This window comes from Trematomus bernacchii, unplaced genomic scaffold, assembly GCF_902827165.1.
Source record: "Trematomus bernacchii unplaced genomic scaffold, fTreBer1.1, whole genome shotgun sequence".
Lineage (NCBI taxonomy): Eukaryota > Metazoa > Chordata > Actinopteri > Perciformes > Nototheniidae > Trematomus > Trematomus bernacchii.
In genome coordinates this window covers 3,528-26,004 of record NW_022987937.1, presented here as the reverse complement: position 1 = coordinate 26,004, position 22,477 = coordinate 3,528, and the positions used below count along the sequence as shown (strand labels likewise).

At 42.3% G+C, this 22,477-nt stretch overlaps 3 protein-coding genes across 4 annotated transcripts; 1 reads left to right on the top strand and 2 right to left on the bottom strand.

Annotated features, from left to right (window-relative positions):
• The first annotated feature begins 221 nt into the window (after positions 1-221).
• LOC117470678 (elongation of very long chain fatty acids protein 6-like) lies at positions 222-7,860 on the top strand. The gene is made up of 4 exons (XM_034115495.1): positions 222-461; positions 2,877-3,008; positions 3,767-3,918; positions 4,413-7,860. The coding sequence occupies exons 1-4, from the start codon at positions 355-357 to the stop codon at positions 4,838-4,840; spliced, it is 819 nt and encodes a 272-aa protein (XP_033971386.1). The 5' UTR covers positions 222-354; the 3' UTR covers positions 4,841-7,860.
• On the bottom strand, positions 6,397-7,598 carry LOC117470677. Of its 2 annotated transcripts, none has more exons than XM_034115493.1 (2): positions 6,839-7,598; positions 6,397-6,808 (listed from the first exon to the last, which is right to left on the bottom strand). In XM_034115493.1, the coding sequence occupies exons 1-2, from the start codon at positions 7,570-7,572 to the stop codon at positions 6,427-6,429; spliced, it is 1,116 nt and encodes a 371-aa protein (XP_033971384.1). In that variant the 5' UTR covers positions 7,573-7,598; the 3' UTR covers positions 6,397-6,426. The 2 variants fall into 2 exon arrangements, with proteins under 2 accessions (XP_033971384.1, XP_033971385.1); XM_034115494.1 differs by having other exon boundaries at positions 6,397-7,467; positions 7,498-7,572.
• Positions 7,861-16,508: 8,648 nt separating the features above from the next.
• aifm2 (apoptosis inducing factor mitochondria associated 2) lies at positions 16,509-22,212 on the bottom strand (the record flags this gene model as incomplete). The annotated part of the gene is given in 5 exon segments (XM_034115491.1): positions 16,509-16,776; positions 19,448-19,648; positions 19,950-20,102; positions 21,671-21,779; positions 22,120-22,212. Coding segments are annotated over 5 exon segments (708 nt in total), but the record flags the coding sequence as incomplete, so codon positions are not given.
• Positions 22,213-22,477: the final 265 nt, after the last annotated feature.

Below are 22,477 nucleotides of genomic sequence, written 5' to 3'. Positions count from 1 at the left end.
ATGTAAAAATAAATAGTAATATATTTGTTTATGTAATCTTTAGCAATGCTGAAATGTAAACAACAAACGTTGAATGTTAATGAAAGAATATTACATATTAGTTATTATAAATCTTAATATTGAATCAACATTTTACAAATAACTTGTCATTTAAAAAAGACGGAAGAAAGAAGTTTGAAAGAAGTTGATAGGAAGCAGGTGTGTCCTGTAAGCCCCGCCCCCTGCTAATAGGCTTTAATTAGGAGTGTGAGACAGGTGAGGAGCCAGACAGACGACAGGAGGACGGAAACACAGGACTCTCACTGCTAATACAACACTTGATATTGAACATTGATCTTTGAACAACCTGTCATCATGGAGCTTCTGCAGCAGCTGAACGCCTCCGAGCTGCTGCTGTCTGAGTGGAGCTTCGAGAGGAGGTTCGACGAGAGAGGAGCCATTCAGTGGATGCAGGACAACTGGTAACCTATTGATTTATCAGCATTATATCTAACTTATCTGCTTCTACTGAGGGTTTACATCCCCCGCTAACTGTTCAGGGGGAAGCGGAGAAAAGTGAGCTTCATCATTACCGAGCAGAACAGAGTGGAGATTTCATGTTGATTCTTTACATATAACATTGATTAAAATGATGTTTTGTAACAAATATGAGGAAAGTGGGATTCAAAACCCTCATTGTGGAGGACATATTGAAGTGTGTTGAAGAAACTGAGAGATGTTTGCCCTGACTTTAAACTTTTAATAGCTAATTAACAGTAAGAAAGAGTCGAAATGCCCCCGGTAACCGTGGTGGAAGCTACGTGCAAAACTCCATTAAGAAAACTACATTTTTTTTAAATAAAAATCTCTACTGTAAAAGTAGGAGTCGTTTTAAACGTGTTTGAAGGCAGTTTCTGGAGTGTTTGGATCCAGTCTTTGTTTCGGCATACATAAACTAAACTAAAAACACGTATTTCACACACACACACCCCTTCTTTAACCGGTTTGATCGATACTAAGTGCCCCACCGAACGGGTAGCAAACGGCGATGGTCGCTTAAAAAAATCAAATCACCTCAAATATATTTTCTGTTTTTAGTGTAATAAAAACTGTTTTTTAGAAATGTTTTTAAGCCGAATTGACAAGCTTTTATAGCTTATTCTATGAATACATACATTTTCTTATTTATACTACTCGTATGTCATTTACAAAGCAGTGGACTTTAAAACTAGTAATTTGTGAACGAGATTTGGTGCGTTTTTTTAAATGTGGGTCAAACTCGTATCGAGTATTCTTGGGGTTACTAAAAGGAGAAAGCTTTATCTCTAACTCAGGTGTACTACAGGTGAGGCACTGTAACGTCACTTATTTTTGGTAGGTTGCGCTATTTATTTTAAATCCGGTTCTTCCTGTTAGAGGCAGTCACTCCCAGGTGATGACATCTCAAAATATGCAGCAGAAACCGAGAAAAATGTGGCCTGATTTTAAACTTTCACTGGAAAATAACTCTGTTTAGTGTGATATTTTTAAACTGATTCATGATATAAAACATGTAAAATCAGCCATTATCAGGATTTTATTTATTGGTTTATTCCACTGATGGCAATTTATTATAAAACAAAACATGTTCATTTTTACGCAGCTTGAAAAAAAAAAATACAGATCGATGGTCTGTTAATCACAGCTGCTTAGAAACACCTAAAGTAACATGACACCAACATTCAACACATCTTCTTTAAAATCTGTGTAGTTAAAGTGGGCTGATGTAATCCCCTGAAGATAAATCAGGTGAAGACACCTGGAGAGCAGGTAGAGCAGGTCGGCCTCTCACCTGCCGGAAAATGTAGATTTTTAAATGGGATTAAGGTGTGGCCCAACGTAAACAAGTCAGCATGAACACAGACTTTAAAATAACACATCTACATGAGGAACTGTAATAAAAACAAACCACTTTAAAGAGTCCTCCCCTGCTGATGATCAGGTGTATATCAGTATGTAGTGTCTCTACTTTAAAGAGTCCTCTCCTGCTGATGTTCAGGTGTATATCAGTATGTAGTGTCTCTACTTTAAAGAGTCCTCTCCTGCTGATGTTCAGGTGTATATCAGTATGTAGTGTCTCTACTTTAAAGAGTCCTCTCCTGCTGATGTTCAGGTGTATATCAGTATGTAGTGTCTCTACTTTAAAGAGTCCTCTCCTGCTGATGTTCAGGTGTATATCAGTATGTAGTGTCTCTACTTTAAAGAGTCCTCTCCTGCTGATGTTCAGGTGTATATCAGTATGTAGTGTCTCTACTTTAAAGAGTCCTCTCCTGCTGATGTTCAGGTGTATATCAGTATGTAGTGTCTCTACTTTAAAGAGTCCTCTCCTGCTGATGTTCAGGTGTATATCAGTATGTAGTGTCTCTACTTTAAAGAGTCCTCTCCTGCTGATGTTCAGGTGTATATCAGTATGTAGTGTCTCTACTTTAAAGAGTCCTCTCCTGCTGATGTTCAGGTGTATATCAGTATGTAGTGTCTCTACTTTAAAGAGTCCTCTCCTGCTGATGTTCAGGTGTATATCAGTATGTAGTGTCTCTACTTTAAAGAGTCCTCTCCTGCTGATGTTCAGGTGTATATCAGTATGTAGTGTCTCTACTTTAAAGAGTTCTCTCCTGCTGATGTTCAGGTGTATATCAGTATGTAGTGTCTCTACTTTAAAGAGTCCTCTCCTGCTGATGTTCAGGTGTATATCAGTATGTAGTGTCTCTACTTTAAAGAGTCCTCTCCTGCTGATGTTCAGGTGTATATCAGTATGTAGTGTCTCTACTTTAAAGAGTTCTCTCCTGCTGATGTTCAGGTGTATATCAGTATGTAGTGTCTCTACTTTAACGTTTTCACTTTTTTTTGTATCTCTTCAGGAGTAAGTCGTTTGTGTTCAGCGCTCTTTACGCCGCCCTGGTGTTCGGAGGTCAGCACTACATGAAGCTCCGCCCCAAGATGAACCTGCGCCTGCCGCTCGTCCTCTGGTCGCTCAGCCTCGCCGTCTTCAGGTAAAAACACGTTGTATAAAGTCAATAAATCATATAAAATAAGAATACATGTTATTTGTAAAGCACCTTTCATTGCTAAAAGTAATCCCAAGGTGCTACAAGGGGCGTAATAATAATATATAAAATAAGACGTAATGAGTCGGGACACGGTCTCATATTTACACCCCGCCCACATGACCATGATAAGACTGTTAAACACATGAACCTTTTAAAGAACATCCATAAACATTCATCTGTTTGCATTTTGCTAATTATTTATCTAATATATCATTCCATCTACTTGTAGATAAGATCAGATGGTACTTGATTGATCCCAATTTGGGAAATTGTTTTTTCTTGCACTATTTCTATTTTATTAGTTTTATGTCCTATATATATTCATGTTGCTCTGTTGGAGGACTTCAGTTTTTCATTGACACACTGTTGGAGAAATCTCACTGGTCCCCGGCTTGAGCCTCAATCTCAGGATCCATGCATGCTTGTCATATGTCTATCTCCATAGAGGCTGAATCATCATGTTCATCACATAGCTATCATATGCCTCAAACAGTCCTGATGCTCTTCTAGGTAATCACACATCCTGTCATGTTCACAGCTACAGTTGGGATACCTTTGTTATCATGTTACTCTCATGTTGGAAGAGGACATTCTGTAATTTCCCAACAGTTATCTGTAGCTGCTGAGCACATGATGATACAGCCTTGAATCTTGAATGTTTTACCAGGTCTTTGCTTCTTTAACTAAACGTGTGTGTGCAGTATCATCGGGGCGGTGCGGACCGGTTCCTACATGGTTCACATCCTGAGTCTCCAGGGCTTCAGACGCTCCATCTGTGATCAGAGCTTCTACAACGGACCGGTCAGCAAGTTCTGGGCGTACGCCTTCGTGCTGAGCAAGGCCCCGGAGCTGGGTACGGTTATATTTATTATACATGTTTACGCTCAGTAACTCCATTAAGTCATTTAAGTTACAAGATTTTCTTTTATATTATCAGATTATAAAGTCATGTTTTTTTAATATAAATTAGATATTTATATGTTATTAAACCTCTCATAAGGTTTGGTCATTTTAAGGATCTTTACACACACTTTTTCACTAATGTTTCGAGTCATTTTTCTGTTACTTTTAACATTTGTGTTGGATATATTCCTGCAACTTTTCCCAAATCTTCAGGACATCTCTCTAGACATTTTGAATGTGTGAATGACTCGTATGTGAAGAGCTTTGAGGGGTCGAACAGACCCCAGTCTCACAAAAGAACGTGTAATAGCTAGTTTTGCCCTGTGGACCAACGCAGCTATTACACGCTTTGTTGTGAGACTGGGTTGAACGGACTGGGTTGAACAGACTGGATAAAGAGATATATAAGTGCAGCCATTGACCTTTTGACCCTCTCTCCGCCAGGCGACACGGCCTTCGTGGTGCTGAGGAAGCAGAAGCTGCTGTTCCTACACTGGTACCATCACATCACCGTGCTGCTCTACTCCTGGTACTCCTACAAGGACATGGTGGCGGGCGGCGGCTGGTTCATGACCATGAACTTCACCGTGCACGCTCTCATGTACAGCTACTACTCTGCTCGTGCCGCGGGGTTAAAGGTCCCTCGACCGCTCGCTGTGATCATCACCAGCGCTCAGATCGGACAGATGGCGATGGGCCTGCTGGTCAGCGCGCTGGTTTATAAATGGATGAACAGCGCAGACTGCCCCACGCGCATCGATAACATCGGCTGCGCGGCCGTCATGTACGGGAGCTACCTGATGCTGTTCAGCAACTTCTTCTACAAGACATACCTGTGCCGGTGCCAAGACGCTCGCCTGAAGAAAGAGTAGAGGAGAGGGGCATTGTGGGGGATCTGACGCCGCTACGAACTCTAATGATGATTCAGAGTTTCTACTTCAAGATGGAAACGGGCTCTAGTTTGTTTATGAAGTCAAGATCTTTAAACCTTCCGCTCGTTAACAATGAGGTTTGTTCTGATGCTACGGACTCATCTGACTCTGCATGTCTTTAGTCTAACGGGAACAGATCTCTAACCTCAGAGTTTCTACTTCAAGATGGAAACGGCCTTTAGTTTGTTTATGAAGTCAAGATCTTTAAACCTCCTGCTCGTTAAGATCTGAAGTTTGTTCTGATGCTACGGACTCTCATCTGATCTGAGTTTCTCTTCAGGATTGTTGTCCTGTGTCCTGTGTCCTGTGTCCTGTGTCCTGTCCTGTGTCCTGTCCTGTGTCCTGTCCTTAAACCTCCTGCTCGTTAAGAACTGAGTTTCTCTTCAGGATGGACTCTGCCTTCACTTTCTAACCCGGGTCCAGATCTCTAACCTCCTGCAGATTCATGACGACGTGTTTCTGCTGCAGGAAGCATCTGATCTGAAATCTGATCTGAGATATTTGAATGAGTGAGCTTTCAGTCGGACAGAAGCAGACGGGCATTCTGAATTTCCTCTTTTTATATTTCTTGTTTTTCATTTTCCTGTGTTTTATTTAGTTCTCAGAAGTCCAGCACTTTTCCTCTCTGCTATATTCTGTTTCTGTGTTTGTTCCTGCTGCGAGAACATGCCTGTACCGGTCCTTATTCAGAGCACACCGTGAGGACTTTCAGCTAAAAGAGATCTGGAAATCAACCACTTGGTCATAAAACCAACAACTTTCTAATAGCTCCAATAATAATCAGTTTTCTAAGTGACTCTCAGGGAACCCGATCATTGGGTTTAAGAAGTGACGGACCTGTAAAACAAAGGAGTCCGTTTTATAATATAGTTTTATAAATGTCTTCATCAGAACAGAAGTAATATCCAGTATCAATCGACAGCCACTGATTTTATTTCATATAGAAACGTTCATTTTAAACAAACTTTCATAACATTTTAGCCTGAAAACAATTAATAATCATGACCGAGAAATACCTGTTTTTAAAAAGCCGGAACAATCAGTCAAATATTTAATAACCGATTAATCGTAAAGGTAATATTTCAATCATAAATGTCCGAAAATGCTCAAATGTAATGTTAGGAAAATGTAATCTTTTGAAGTTACGTGAACAATTCAGATTCAAGTTTAAAATTTAACAGAAAAAATACAGAATATTCTCTGATTATTTGCAAGAAAAAATAAATCAAAATGTCTGAAGTTAGGGTTCTACATTCATCAGGGAAATAGAATATTCTCAAAGATCATATTTGCACATTGAAATAAAAAATAAAAAAATTATACAGAAAAATGTAAAACTTTAACCTCAAAATTCCATTTTCCCCCCCTAACATTATGACCCCCCCCACGGTTCCCTTTCCCCCACCTCAAATGTTCATTGTGGTCTAGATATTATTTGTATTTGAGTAAACAGATATTGAAGTAAAAAGGGTTATGATCTCACCAATGCTAAGCTAAATGTTGCTAACCTCTTCGTCTTCACTTTCTCACGTCACTGAGTTTCTGCACAGATTGAAAAACCTCCTCACCGATCGAGCACCTTTTATTAATACTTCTCTGCGACTTTCTAAAGTGTAACGCCGCCTTTTGAACAAATGTAAAGCTGCTGTAAGTACGGGGTTCATCTCGTGTCTTCGGAAACAAATTTGCAAACAAAACAAAAATTGGTCACAAATTAGTTTTTGTTGCAAAAAATATTTCATTTCAGTTTCAATCGTTTTTCCCTCGAAGCATTTTTTAAATTGCACAAAAAAAACCAACAAGTCTTTAATTTCTGAAAAATATATAGAACATGTGACCTTAACGATTCTTCTGTGGTTAAACCTCCGCTCTGATTTACCTGTAATCTCTCTCCCTCTCCTCGTTAACCTGACCAGGTGTCTCCCCCTCCTCGTTAACCTGACCAGGTGTCTCCCCCTCCTCGTTAACCTGACCAGGTGTCTCCCTCTCCTCGTTAACCTGACCAGGTGTCTCCCCCTCCTCGTTAACCTGACCAGGTGTCTCCCTCTCCTCGTTAACCTGACCAGGTGTCTCCCCCTCCTCGTTAACCTGACCAGGTGTCTCCCCCTCCTCGTTAACCTGACCAGGTGTCTCCCCCTCCTCGTTAACCTGACCAGGTGTCTCCCCCTCCTCGTTAACCTGACCAGGTGTCTCCCCCTCCTCGTTAACCTGACCAGGTGTCTCCCCCTCCTCGTTAACCTGACCAGGTGTCTCCCCCTCCTCGTTAACCTGACCAGGTGTCTCCCCCTCCTCGTTAATCTGACCAGGTGTCTCCCCCTCCTCGTTAACCTGACCAGGTGTCTCCCCCTCCTCGTTAACCTGACCAGGTGTCTCCCCCTCCTCGTTAACCTGACCAGGTGTCTCCCCCTCCTCGTTAACCTGACCAGGTGTCTCCCCCTCCTCGTTAACCTGACAGGTGTCTCCCCCTCCTCGTTAACCTGACCAGGTGTCTCCCCCTCCTCGTTAACCTGACCAGGTGTCTCCCCCTCCTCGTTAACCTGACCAGGTGTCTCCCCCTCCTCGTTAACCTGACCAGGTGTCTCCCCCTCCTCGTTAACCTGACCAGGTGTTTTCCATCCGGAAGTTTCAGCTAAATAAAATCTATTTATTGATGTAGTATTTATTCGACGCATGACGGCGGCCCGTCGCCCGAGCGTCTCAAACTATTCCACTAAATGTTTTTTATTCACTGAATATTTATCTTTTTGTAAGTTTTATATTTAGTTTTTCTAAAAAGCTGTCGTTAAGAAATGTTAAATCTGTGCTTTGTCTTAAAGTGTGCGATGGAAGCAGACGGATATTAAAGATGATGACTTTCTGTATGAACACACTTTTATACGAACAAGAACACATGAAGACATTCAAGTTTAACGTATTTGTATTTATTGTTTGAAAAAATAAAGAAGCTGTTTTATACATTTGAGATGTTTCTTTTTAAAGAGTCCTGATGTTCAGGTGTATATCAGTATGTAGTGTCTCTACTTTAAAGAGTCCTCTCCTGCTGATGTTCAGGTGTATATCAGTATGTAGTGTCTCTACTTTAAAGAGTCCTCTCCTGCTGATGTTCAGGTGTATATCAGTATGTAGTGTCTCTACTTTAAAGAGTCCTCTCCTGCTGATGTTCAGGTGTATATCAGTATGTAGTGTCTCTACTTTAAAGAGTCCTCTCCTGCTGATGTTCAGGTGTATATCAGTATGTAGTGTCTCTACTTTAAAGAGTCCTCTCCTGCTGATGTTCAGGTGTATATCAGTATGTAGTGTCTCTACTTTAAAGAGTCCTCTCCTGCTGATGTTCAGGTGTATATCAGTATGTAGTGTCTCTACTTTAAAGAGTCCTCTCCTGCTGATGTTCAGGTGTATATCAGTATGTGTTAAGGAATAATTCTTCTAGATATCTAACCTTTTACTCTGACATCTGTTATCTCCTTTAAGGAAAGGCCTTGGTGCCATATGTGTTGTCACCAGTGTGAGACCGGTCAACTTGTCTGGCACGAAGGGTAATTGTTGTGGGAACACTGAAGCACTTCTTTATCGGTGTTTGTGGGCTCTAAGATGTGAAATCCTTGAGGCCATGAGCGTTGGACGCAGATGATTCAGTGTTTAGTCTACTCCTTCAGAGATGTTGATTCTCTGTGAACCAGTTAAAAGGTCTAGCATAGAGAGAGGTTCTTCAGAATTGACGTGGCAACTCTACCGTGTGGTCAGAACCTCTGACTCTTTGATTTGTGATGTGAATCCTCCGGCCGAATACTCTGAATAAACCCATCAGTGTTTGACATCAAAGCTCCAACTCTCACCGTGTCTCCTTCCTGAGTCGGTGACTCCATGCTTTACTACACAGAAGTTTCCTCCACAAATTGGCGTTGTCGGCAGGATACCAACAGATCTTCAGAGACTGGTAAGTGTGATTTCAAATCTACATTTGGACATTGCCTTACCAGAATCTGTGATTGACGGTATCCTAAAATTATCTGTGAAGCTAAGCGGCTGCGTTTCGTTTTGGTTAATGAACATTTGGGGCTAGTAACCCCAGGGGATCATCCAGGGACTCTGTCTTGGCTGGTTCCCTCTGTGTGTGCTGCTCGGACGTATGTGCCGTGCAGGCATACACGGAGATGTTTAAAAAGACCTTAATGAGGGCAGCAGTAAAGTGGAACTTCTGTGTGAAATCAAAATAGAGATTTGTAATGAACAAATCGCCGAGATTCCGGGGGTTTCAGCGGCCAACACTAGCAGTTAACTAAAGCAGCCATAGATATTACCCCCAGCGCCTCTAAAAAAAACACGGCTCCAGCTGCTGCAGCTCCGGGGAATGCGTGTCAAATGCCTCCCCGTATCTGCATGAGCTGGTGAAGTGAACTCGGAGGGAGAAAATCACAGCTTTTGTCTATAACTTTAACTCACACCACCGCCGTCTCTATTAAAAACGAGACTGTTTAAAAGCACTCTCGTGGCTTGTGGCCGTTTACGATGTGCTGGCAAGTGCGAGGTGCGTGCATTACCTGATGCGACAGGCTCCCTACATTGCTGAGGAGCTGATGTCGGTCCGGGGTGCATACATAAAATTATAGGCTAATTGATCATGGGTGGGCAGTGGTATGCAAGTGTAGAGCAAAACTGTGTTTCATCGTTGTGATGAGCATGATGGGAGGTGTATAGGCTGGTCGAGTAGGACTACAGTTAACTGTGTGGTTTCGGATAGAAAGGGTAGAGGAAAAAAAGTCTATGTGCTCCGGATCGGGGGGGCATAGCACCACTAGAGCAGGGATAGTGGGGTCGCAAGAGGATAAGCTAGTTATTGCTCTTGGACGGTCTTCAGGCACCGATCTAAGGACTTGTATACAAGGGTGGAGGCACGAGTCAAGGTACCCCACTGGGTTCCCATTGGGAGAGATCAAATAGTCCCTACCCCCTCTGAAACCTCTTTAATCCGGACTAAATTGAGCTGGATGAACTTTGCTGTTGCATTGTTGTTTATTATGAGTTCATGTTTGTTTGTCTGATTGTTTGTATCAGGGGTCTATATTGGTTTGTCTAACCGCCGTCTTGTGCATGTTTTGTAACAACTAATAATGAATCAGTCCATAGCCAGGGTAAAATAAACTAAGCTTTAGTTAACTCACCAAAAGTAAATGACTTGAGAAAGATAAATAATATATAGTGTTTTGCAAAATTCTGGTAGTATAGATGTGCTGCAAAATGAAAATAAATAGCAAAAGAGTGTTTTATGTCCTGCATCTGAGTGTGCAGAGGAAACGTAAACAAGAAGCACACTGTTCAGGGTGTGCGCTGCATCTGAGTGTGCAGAGGAAATGTAAACAAGGAGCACACTGTTCAGGGTGTGCGCTGTAGGTGTAAGAAGAAGAGAAGATTATATTACTTTAAGAATACATTTTAAATTGTATTGCTGTTATGTTAAGATATGTTTGTGACCTTTTATAAACCCTATGCCCCGTCCTGCACCCTTAGACCCTCAGAGGCATCACTGCTGGTCGTAAAAACCCTGCCTGAGGAGGTCAGGGGGGCAAAATCTGTCTGCTGTTTTAGGTCAATGTTGTATTATTTGTTCCATTTATTCTTAAATCTATGTATTGTATGGTAATAATGAAAAAAACGTAATGTATTGAACACATTCCGAAACAAAGCTGATAAGACAGAACTTGACTCAGACATAATACAAACTATTGTTGAAACCTTTTGCGCTGTTGCTGCAAAATGGAAACTTTGTTGATTGTCTATTCCAACTGGCCACTGGATTCAGATAATTAATATAAGTTGAAGTTTAATTACAGTTTTAAATATAGTTTAACATTCTTTATTAAACTGCTTCAAATGATTTCTCGTATCAACCAATTGGTCTCCATAGACATTACTACAATTATAATAGTTGTTAAACTACTGACAAGTTTTCTGAAACCGAGCTTATGAACAAAAGAGTAAAGGTCGCTGGTTAAGCCAGGATCAATATATTTGTTGACGTTTTCATTACAGTGTGCATAATAAATGTGTTAAATGAATTGAGCAATTCTTTAAAAAGTATAATGTTGCAATCTCTTTACAATAAGTAATTACAGTTAACAAAGAAGTAGAGGTTGTTTTCCAAGGGCCTCTCCTTCACAGCCCTACACTTTAAATCATGAGACTTTCAAATCATAACAGACAGAGATCGGTATCACTTTGTGTTGCAAGCCAAATCCATGTAAAGGTTCTACTTGAGCCCAATTTAAATACCATAAAGAAAGTATTGAACCCAGCTCAAGCTAAATGTCAAATGTATTTAATTAATGTGCAAGTGTTTTGATTTATTTAAAATGTTCCAGTCGAGCTTCTTTCGAGTTCAGTATAAGCAACAAATTGTTTCTCATAACATTCTCACTGCTGTCCCAAATGTTTTAAACCTTGGGCAGACAAGCTGTTCACACACACACACACACACACACACACACACACACACACACACACACACACACACACTTTGGATAAGTAGTCACCTTATCCACATTGTAAATTGTTGCCTTCTTTAAAGTTATTAGTAATTTAAGATTAATTATTAAATTAAATGTGGTACATAAGATAAAATAAATAAAATAACTTGACTTGATCATTTTGTTCACAACATTAGACCTGTCCTCTAATCTCTACTAGAATAAGATAAGTGTGCATGTTTGGATGTTTTATCACTCCTGTAATGTACCTAATCTTGATATCCTTTTCATTACAGAGCTGGGAAAATGGTGTATTGATTAGATTCTGATCCGTGCACGTCCAATTTTGACTGACTTTAGTTCTAATGTTAATGTTAATTTGACTTCAACCCATAAGTAATTATTTAAATGAACTCTAAATGTCACATGATGATGGATTAGTGTTCCACATTTCTTCCACTAATTTGTTTTACAATCAGGCCAAAGGTAAAGAGAGACATTGATGACCTTGTGTCCCTTTTGTTAGTACGTGGTTCCATTTTGTCTATGGCCTTGGACGGCTTCACTAAAAGTCACCCAGTTCTGCCCTGCTGCAGTCCGGCTGAGTGCAGTCACAGAGATGCTATGGCTGCTCTACATGACATTAATGGTCTGGTCTGAATGGACACCATTTCATGCTCCCAGAGAGAATGACACTCCTCAAACTGAACATTACAGCTGTTGATACTGTCTCACATGGGTCTGCTCCCCCCCACTGAGCCATGAACTGAAAGCATCTGCTATGAACACTTGGAAGCCTCCCTGTCACACCAGCACCAACCCTTGGGTCAGTCAGATGAGACTAACGGCTTCACTTAGGGCATTTGGTTCAGATACATGACTCTCGTTACCGCAGAGTGGTTTGTTTTTAAGGCTATTCATACTGCTATGCAGAGGATGCCTGTAAGTGGGCGAGCTGGTAAAAGCCCCTACTATTGTTTCAAATAGGCCTAATGTCAGGGACTTAATGTCTAGTTCTACATGTATTCACATTATATAGACAATGTTTCCACCTGGTAAAACTGAAGGCTGCACAAAACTCAGGCTACAATACAACCATTCTGTTCTGCTCTAACGATTCAATGCATAGATTCTACATCAAAACAATTAGCTTTTAATGTTTCCAATGATAACGTCACCTTCAGTGGAGGAATGCAAACCTGTTTTCAAATGTAAGGTTTTGATTTTGTTTGACATTTCTCAGTAATGACACCCTCAGACACCCAGTATCATTCATGCTATGCCTTCAGTAATAACTCAGATGTTAAAGGGATGAAACTTTTCCTCCCAAATCAGATATGCTTTGTTTTTCAACAAATGTATCAATTTCCTGCATAATATATGTTTATCACAATGGGTTTTTGTAAGCTGCACACAGGTGATACTGAGTCTTCTCGATTCATAGATTATAAACTATACCATGTTTAAATAGACTCCTAAGTTATTATTTCATATGTACCATATGTAAGAAAAGGGAGGGAAGAGTCAATTATATTGAGTAATTTATTTTATATTGGGTAATTTATTTCTCAAACCTATGTTTTATGGAAGAGACTAAATATTTCTGATAAACTAATATTTTATCAAAAGGTAAATGGTGAATTAATATACATTTAGAATCATTGAGAAGGGGTTATATCCACAGGGACAAGCTCACCTTTAACTTACAATAACATGTCTCTGCTATGGACTGATGAGTATATGATTCTTGCATGTTCAATGACTAACACAAACCTTCAAAATGATAATGTGCATGTGTCAGGAAGGCTCCCAAATCATTCTGAGGGGCCTATCCTATTTTTGTAATTAAATGATAATGTGCTAATCCATTACTTTGAGTTGTCTTCACTCAGAAAAACATCCCTATCAGGTGTTAACCCAATAACTAGGACAGCTCTCAAGGCCAAGGGTCAGAGAGAGAGAGGGTCACACTCTCCGGGTGCAGAGAGCACCCCCAGCCACGTGCAAGGAAGCACGAGGTCGTTCGAGATGGGATGCTCCTCTTCACCTTTCTGATAAGATGGGATGCTCCTCTTCACCTTTCTGATAAGAGGGGATGCTTCTCTTCACCTTTCTGCTGAGAGGAGGTTCTTCTCTTCATCTTTCTGATAAGAGGGGATGCTTCTCTTCACCTTTCTGATAAGATGGGATGCTTCTCTTCACCTTTCTGATAAGAGGGGGTTCTTCTCTTCACCTTTCTGCTCGGTGGGCTCTAGCAGACCACCCTGCAGGACGAGCGAGGGCTTCCGAGGCTTCTATAATACAAGGTTCCATGTTTCTTGGAGGAGTTTGATGTCTTCCTAACCTCTCCCATAACGGGGGGGACACCTGGATGCATCAGGAATACGCAGTTGTACTCAAGCAGATAGCAGAAGGAATACCGGCAGATGAGCCTCCGTCTCACTGGGGGGTCAGCTACAGTGCTCACTGAATGAGCCACACAAAAGCAGAGCAATTGGGGGGTTGAAATATGGCGCTCTGATGAAGAAGAGTTTGAGCCAATCAGTGCTAATCTACAGTATCAGGATGCCTTTACACACCAGACACTCGGTGTCATAAAGGGAGGAGGAGAACGAGTCAGGAAGCCTGACGGACATGTTCTTCCAGCTCTCGTACAAAGATGAACTTTGAATTGAATGACCAGATGTTTAAAGATGTACAATTAATGATTGTTTTTTATATTTCCAATGACCAGACATGTGTTAAATAGTGGTGATTAATATATTTAGTCAGATCAGATTAGATTTTCACACTAAACAAAATTAATAAATAAATATTTTCAGATTATAAGGTATTGAATTATAAGGTATTTCTAATATTATAACAGATAATGTTAATATCCTTAATCATCCAGCAATCAGGCTTAACAACACAACTCTGTAATGTATTGTCCATGAACAGACAGACCTAACATGATGTTTCAAGTACTGGATTCATTTAAGTTTTGGCCCAAAACAAATATTTATAATAATTCATATAACAATTATGTAGCATATTTGATCCTCAAATTAGAGAAGTATAATTTAAAGAAATTGATATTCTATATTCAACATTAGATAAACACAGAAGAATCCTTTCCAAGTACCATAAGTAGATGTTCAGGTAAGTATGGCTAATAAGAATAAGTGATAGACTTAATTTGGTACAGATCAGTTGTAGCATTTACAAATGTATGAATTAAAGTTTTAAGAATGTTTAATCTTTCCTTTCCAGGTTTTTACAAAAGTCTTTGAATATTTGCCTAACTTTTCCTTTTCAGATTTTGAACAATGTATTTGACTAAAATGAATGTATTGATTTTACTAAGACTAAGTGCCTTACTCTTGACTAAAGCGTAATGAAGTAAACGTAAAGTAATCCTAAAATTGAGGACACTGCAACTTTGCCGATTACAGATTGATCAAATCACCACTGTGAATTGTATGCCTTAGCTGGATCTCTGATGATCCTAAGTTTGAAATGCTTTTGCCTTAAAGCAAATCTTTAAGCTGTTTCTGGTTTTGATTTTATAGTTTGATAAATGACATTAACTAATGGTTTAAATGATAAAAGATATTAGTTTAAAACAAATATTTTGCTATTATGTATCTGTGTTTTTATGTGTGTTCATTATTATGCTTTTGACAAAAGATGCTCCAAACACTGATGAGAGATAATTGTTCCTATTATGATTGCCTGTATCAATCATTGTGATTGAATGTTTCAATCTTATTCTACTTTGTGATGTAATTGAATGTAAGGTGAGACCACACTCGAATCTGAAGACGCCTATTGATTTAAGTATTGACCAGAATTATTAGACTAATGTTTTAAGGTTATCAAAAATGATAAAAAGAGAGGAACTGTTAAGGAATAATTCTTCTAGATATCTAACCTTTTACTCTGACATGTGTTATCTCCTTTAAGGAAAGGCCTTGGTGCCATATGTGTTGTTGTCACCAGTGTGAGACCGGTCAACTTGACTGGCACGAAGGGTAATTGTTGTGAGAACACTGAGGCACTTCTTTATCGGTGTTTGTGGGCTCTAAGATGTGAAATCCTTGAGGCCATGAGCGTCGGACGCAGATTATTCAGTGTTTAGTCTACTCCTTCAGAGATGTTGATTTCTCTCTGTGAACCAGTTAAAAGGTCTAGCATAGAGAGAGGTTCTTCAGAATTGACGTGGCAACTCTACCGTGTGGTCAGAACCTCTGACTCTTTGATTTGTGATGTGAATCCTCCGGCCGAATACTCTGAATAAACCCATCAGTGTTTGACATCAAAGCTCCAACTCTCACCGTGTCTCCTTCCTGAGTCGGTGACTCCATGCATTACTACACAGAAGTTTCCTCCACAGTATGTAGTGTCTCTACTTTAAAGAGTCCTCTCCTGCTGATGTTCAGGTGTATATCAGTATGTAGTGTCTCTACTTTAAAGAGTCCTCTCCTGCTGATGTTCAGGTGTATATCAGTATATAGTGTCTCTACTTTAAAGAGTCCTCTCCTGCTGATGTTCAGGTGTATATCAGTATGTAGTGTCTCTACTTTAAAGAGTCCTCTCCTGCTGATGTTCAGGTGTATATCAGTATGTAGTGTCTCTACTTTAAAGAGTCCTCTCCTGCTGATGTTCAGGTGTATATCAGTATATAGTGTCTCTACTTTAAAGAGTCCTCTCCTGCTGATGTTCAGGTGTATATCAGTGTGTAGTGTCTCTACTTTAAAGAGTCCTCTACAGATGTTAACGTCATGGTTACCTCGTATTGTATTTAGCTCAGGATCTGTGTTTAGTAGAAAACGTACTAAATGATTGCAAACATTGGGAAAGATTCTAAAATGAGTTTAACTAAATAGTTTAAAGTGGAAATGCCACATTTGCCAAAGATCCTAAAAAAATGATAAACACACAGTGACTTTATTGAGATTATTTATTACATATTCAGGTAAACGATTTCAGAGAAACAGTTTGGAAAAGATATATTTTATATTTAAAGAAACTTTAGATAGACACATCTGTGAGATCAGGAATGAATCATACTGTGTGTGTGTGTGTCAGTGTGTGTCAGTGTGTCAGTGTGTGTGTGTGTGTCAGTGTGTCAGTGTGTGTGTGTGTCAGTGTGTCAGTGTGTGTGTGTGTGTCAGTGTGTCAGTGTGTGTGTGTGTCAGTGTGTGTGTGTGTCAGTGTGTCAGTGTGTGTGTGTGTGTCAGTGTGTCAGTGTGTGTGTGTGTCAGTGTGTGTGTGTGTGTCAGTGTTGGCTCTGCTTCATATCCCTCCAGCTCTTCCACACCAGCAGATTTCGACTCTTCCCCAGAGTGACCAGGAATCGAGGAAGCTGCCATCCATTAAACTGCCCCACGCCGTCGTCAGGGCCCATCGCCAGCAGCATGGTGACGCTGCCTAGCAACCAGCAACACACTGACGTTAGCAACAGGTGTACAGACAGGTGTGAGTACAGACAGGTGTGTGTACAGACAGGTGTGAGTACAGGTGTGAGTACAGACAGGTGTGAGTACAGACGGGTGTGAGTACAGGTGTGAGTACAGACAGGTGTGTGTACAGACAGGTGTGAGTACAGACAGCTGTGAGTACAGGTGTGAGTACAGACAGGTGTGAGTACAGGTGTGAGTACAGACGGGTGTGAGTACAGACGCGAGTACAGACGGGTGTGAGTACAGACGGGTGTGAGTACAGACAGGTGTGAGTACAGACAGGTGTGTCTACAGGTGTGAGTACAGACGGGTGTGAGTACAGACGGGTGTGAGTACAGACGGGTGTGAGTACAGACGGGTACAGACGGGTGTGAGTACAGACGGGTGTGTCTACAGACGGGAGTGAGTACAGACGGGTGTGTCTACAGGTGTGAGTACAGACGGGTGTGAGTACAGACGGGTGTGAGTACAGACGGGTGTGAGTACAGACGGGTACAGATGGGTGTGAGTACAGACGGGTGTGTCTACAGACGGGAGTGAGTACAGACGGGTGTGAGTACAGACGGATGTGAGTACAGACGGGTGTGTCTACAGACGGGTGTGAGTACAGACGGATGTGAGTACAGACGGGTGTGTCTACAGACGGGTGTGAGTACAGACGGGTGTGAGTACAGACGGAGTGAGTACAGACAGGTGTGAGTACAGACGGGTGTGAGTACAGACAGGTGTGAGTACAGACGGGTGTGAGTACAGACGGGTGTGAGTACAGACGGGAGTGAGTACAGACAGGTGTGAGTACAGACGGGTGTGAGTACAGACAGGTGTGAGTACAGACGGGTGTACAGACAGGTGTGTCTACAGACAGGTGTGAGTACAGACAGGTGTGTCTACAGACGGGTGTGAGTACAGACGGGAGTGAGTACAGACGGGAGTGAGTACAGACAGGTGTGAGTACAGACGGGTGTGAGTACAGACGGGTGTGAGTACAGACGGGTGTGAGTACAGACGGGTGTGAGTACAGACGGGAGTGAGTACAGACGGGAGTGAGTACAGACAGGTGTGAGTACAGACAGGTGTGTCTACAGACGGGTGTGAGTACAGACGGGTGTGTCTACAGGTGTGAGTACAGACAGGTGTGTCTACAGGTGTGAGTACAGACGGGTGTGAGTACAGACGGGTGTGAGTACAGACAGGTGTGAGTACAGACAGGTGTGAGTACAGCAGACAGGTGTGTGTACAGACAGGTGTGTGTACAGACAGGTGTGAGTACAGACGGGTGTGAGTACAGACGGGTGTGAGTACAGACCGGTGTGAGTACAGACAGGTGTGAGTACAGACAGGTGTGAGTACAGACGGGTGTGAGTACAGACGGGTGTGAGTACAGACGGGTGTGAGTACAGACAGGTGTGAGTACAGACAGGTGTGAGTACAGACAGGTGTGAGTACAGACAGGTGTGAGTACAGGTGTGAGTACAGACAGGTGTGAGTACAGACAGGTACAGACGGGTGTGTCTACAGACGGGAGTGAGTACAGACAGGTGTGAGTACAGACGGGTGTGTCTACAGACGGGAGTGAGTACAGACGGGTGTGAGTACAGACGGGTGTGAGTACAGACGGGTGTGTCTACAGACGGGTGTGAGTACAAACGGGAGTGAGTACAGACAGGTGTGAGTACAGACGGGTGTGAGTACAGACAGGTGTGAGTACAGACGGGTGTACAGACAGGTGTGTCTACAGACAGGTGTGAGTACAGACAGGTGTGTCTACAGACGGGTGTGAGTACAGACGGGAGTGAGTACAGACGGGAGTGAGTACAGACAGGTGTGAGTACAGACGGGTGTGAGTACAGACGGGAGTGAGTACAGACGGGAGTGAGTACAGACAGGTGTGAGTACAGACAGGTGTGAGTACAGACGGGTGTGAGTACAGACGGGTGTGTCTACAGACGGGTGTGAGTACAGACGGGAGTGAGTACAGACGGGAGTGAGTACAGACAGGTGTGAGTACAGACAGGTGTGAGTACAGACGGGTGTGAGTACAGACGGGTGTGTCTACAGACAGGTGTGAGTACAGACAGGTGTGAGTACAGACGGGTGTGTCTACAGACGGGTGTGAGTACAGACGGGTGTGTCTACAGGCGTGAGTACAGACAGGTGTGTCTACAGGTGTGAGTACAGACAGGTGTGAGTACAGACGGGTGTGAGTACAGACAGGTGTGAGTACAGACGGGTGTGAGTACAGACAGGTGTGAGTACAGACGGGTGTGAGTACAGACGGGTGTGAGTACAGACAGGTGTGAGTACAGCAGACAGGTGTGTGTACAGACAGGTGTGTGTACAGACGGGTGTGAGTACAGACGGGTGTGAGTACAGACAGGTGTGAGTACAGACAGGTGTGAGTACAGGTGTGAGTACAGACAGGTGTGAGTACAGACAGGTGTGAGTACAGGTGTGAGTACAGACAGGTGTGAGTACAGACAGGTGTGAGTACAGACAGGTGTGAGTACAGGTGTGAGTACAGACAGGTGTGAGTACAGACAGGTGTGAGTACAGGTGTGAGTACAGACAGGTGTGTCTACAGACAGGTGTGTCTACAGACAGGTGTGTGTACAGGTGTGAGTACAGACAGGTGTGTGTACCTGTCTGATACGAGGTCAGCTCCTTCCCGCTCAGGATGTTCTTGATGTTGCTAACGGCGACGTGGGCGTGCAGCTCGGCGTTGTACGCCGTCTTCGGCTCTTTGATGTCGGTGCAGTCGCCCACAGCGAACACGTTGGAGAAGCCCTCAACCTGCAGGTGAGGGTTCACCTTCAGAGCCCCGCCCTCCACCAGGGAGTCGGCTGACACACACACACACACACACACACACACACACACACACACACACACACACACACACACACACACACACACACACACACACACACACACACACACACACACACACACACACACACACACACACACACACAGGTGCAGATGTCTCACTCTGATCCTGATAAGACGGTGAAAAACTCCTCTACTGCCCTCTAGAGGCCAGATCACCTAACTGCACTATGAAATATATCTGTAAACATGTACTGAAGTACTGTAGTATATACTTTAGTGTATTTAAATATATCTATGTACTCCAGGACTCACAGAAGCTGGAGGCGTAGGCGTCAGAGTTGACCTTGAGTCCGGTGCAGCTGATGATCAGATCTGAGGTCAGAGTCTGACCTTTATCTGTCTTCACCTCCGAGTTCCTGCTGACGACGTTCAGCTGCAGCTCCGACAGGTTGGACACCTTCTCACCTGAGAGGGTGATATATTAAAGTGTGTGTGTGCATCAGTGTGTGTGTGTGTGTGTGTGTGTGTGTGTGTGTGTGTGTGTGTGTGTGTGTGGAGTTAATTTTGGTTGTTTATTCATTTATTTTCTATTTATTTATTTCAATCATGAAGCATTAAAGGTGGGGTAGGTAAGTTTGAGAAACCGGCTCGAGATCGCTAGAATTTGAAAATACACAACCGGAGAAAATCTCCCACTTCCTCACAGAGCCCCTCCTCCAACACGAACGCGCACATGACCAATGAGGGCACGAGATAAGTTTGTGCACAGATGGAAGGCTGACAGGCAGGTCGGCCATCCAGTTATTTTAGCCGGGCCGGCTCAGATGATTGGTCGTGCTTTTTACAGTACTACAGCTTCCACAGATGATACTTATTTATGGATTTTTTGTCAAAGCACTTCAGATATTCATTGCTATCGGGATGTTAAGAGCATTCCATGGAATATAACAAGTGTATCTCCAGCCGGTTTCTCAAACTTACCTACCCCACCTTTAAGCTACTTGTTTAGTTGTGCAGGTTGTAATGAAAAATAGGTCTCAGGTGGGAGGGAACCTTGGTTCCAGTATTTTGTTTCCCTTGGGACTCTTTTGATGAGGGACCGTCAGCCATCTTGAAAAGCCCAGTGAAATGTTTGTCACTTCTGTTTTGATCAGCCACGGGCAGCCGGTAGTGTTTGGTTCACATGTGATTATGGTGACAGACCTTTGTTGTGGATGCTCTATGTCATTTGTGTGTAATGTGTTTTCTCTTAGGTTGATAACCTAACTAAATGGGTTTGTATGAAGAAAAGCTGACTTGCTGATACCATGTGCTTCTTTGAGTGGAGAAGAGCGTGTTAAAGGGGACCTATCATGAAAAATGCACCTTTGTACGTCTTTTCTACATGAATATGTGTCCCCGGTGTTCCAGGGAACTCACCAAGTGTCAGAAAACACAACCCTCTCTATTTTCCTCCATACCCAAATCTCTAAAAAAGGGGCTGCAACGGATCTGATAAAAACTGATCCAGATTTGAACACTGTCCTGACGTCAGGACGGTGGCGCTACGGCTATTGGGCCAACTCCACCAATCAGGAGGAGACAGCCCCGGCCATTGCCGTTCCAAAGCGCTGGAGACGCTGTAGTACATATGCCAGGCCTGTAGGTGGTGCTGTTTTCACAGAATCAGCCCTTGCCAAAACAGAGCTAAAAATTGTCAAATTGAGGGAAATGAGGCATGGCTAAAATGCATGATCTGTTTGGTATTTTGAAAAACAAAAAGTATAAATATGCCTTATATAGGTATGGTCCTACACTATATTATTATAATATAGCATGATAGGTCCACTTTAAATAAACATAAATCCGAAACTAAAGTTGAGTGGTCACGCCCCGTGTTGTCTAGCCCTTTCGGTGGGAGTAAAACTGTGTGTGTGTGTGTGTGTGTGTGTGTGTGTGTGTGTGTGTGTGTGTGTGTGTGTGTGTGTGTGTGTGTGTGTGTGTGTGTGTGTGTGTGTGTGTGTGTGTGTGTGTGTGTGTGTGTGTGTGTGTACCCAGTATTAGCTCCACCCCCTTCTCCAGCAGCACCTCTTTGCTCTGCTCTCTGACGGAGGGCAGCAGGCCCGGGTCGGCCAGATGGACCCGGGAGTGGATCAGAACCACCTGAGAGCCAGAGGGGAGATACAGAATATTACAATATAATACTAAATAAATGATGATAGCAAAAGCATGGAAATAAAAAAAAATTAAACTCAAACAGATCTGATCAAAAATAGTAACAAGAAAAAACGATTTAAAAAATTAATTAATTAAATAACCCTAAAAATAAAAGTAACATTTAAAGAAAAACCAAAAAAAAGACAAATCAAATATAAATAAATACAAAACATTTTTAAAAATATAAAACATTTAAATTCAAATTTATAGAAAAATTACAAATTATGTCAAAGAGAAAATCTAAAGAAAAATTACAAAAAAAAAACATCAATAAAATAAAGCTCACCTTCTTGTGTGGATACTGCGTCTTTATCTCAGCGGCCATCTCCACTCCAGTTGATCCTCCTCCAACCACCAGCACTGAGTCTGCAGCCTGCACCTACACACGCACACACACACGCACACACACACACACGCGCACACACACACACACGCACACACACACACACACACACACACACACACGCACACACACACACACACACACGTTTATGCTTCTTAGTTAACATTAAGCTGTCTTTGTCTCTTTTCTGCTGTAACAATGTACATTTCCCCTCTGGGACGAATGAAGGTATTCTGATACTGATACTTCACGCACTCGCACACTCACACTCGCACACACACACACACACACACTCACGCAC

What these genes read in the sequence shown, in the direction of transcription:
- LOC117470677 (XM_034115493.1), bottom strand. Translation starts at nt 7,572, where the DNA reads ATGCGTCGAATAAATACTACATCAATAAATAGATTTTATTTAGCTGAA. An exon ending in AGGGGGAGACACCTGGTCAG is followed by an intron (nt 6,809 to 6,838) that starts GTTAACGAGGAG and finishes ACACCTGGTCAG; the next exon opens with GTTAACGAGGAGAGGGAGAG.
- LOC117470678 (XM_034115495.1), top strand. Translation starts at nt 355, where the DNA reads ATGGAGCTTCTGCAGCAGCTGAACGCCTCCGAGCTGCTGCTGTCTGAG. An exon ending in CTCAGCCTCGCCGTCTTCAG is followed by an intron (nt 3,009 to 3,766) that starts GTAAAAACACGT and finishes GTGTGTGTGCAG; the next exon opens with TATCATCGGGGCGGTGCGGA. An exon ending in GAGCAAGGCCCCGGAGCTGG is followed by an intron (nt 3,919 to 4,412) that starts GTACGGTTATAT and finishes TCTCTCCGCCAG; the next exon opens with GCGACACGGCCTTCGTGGTG.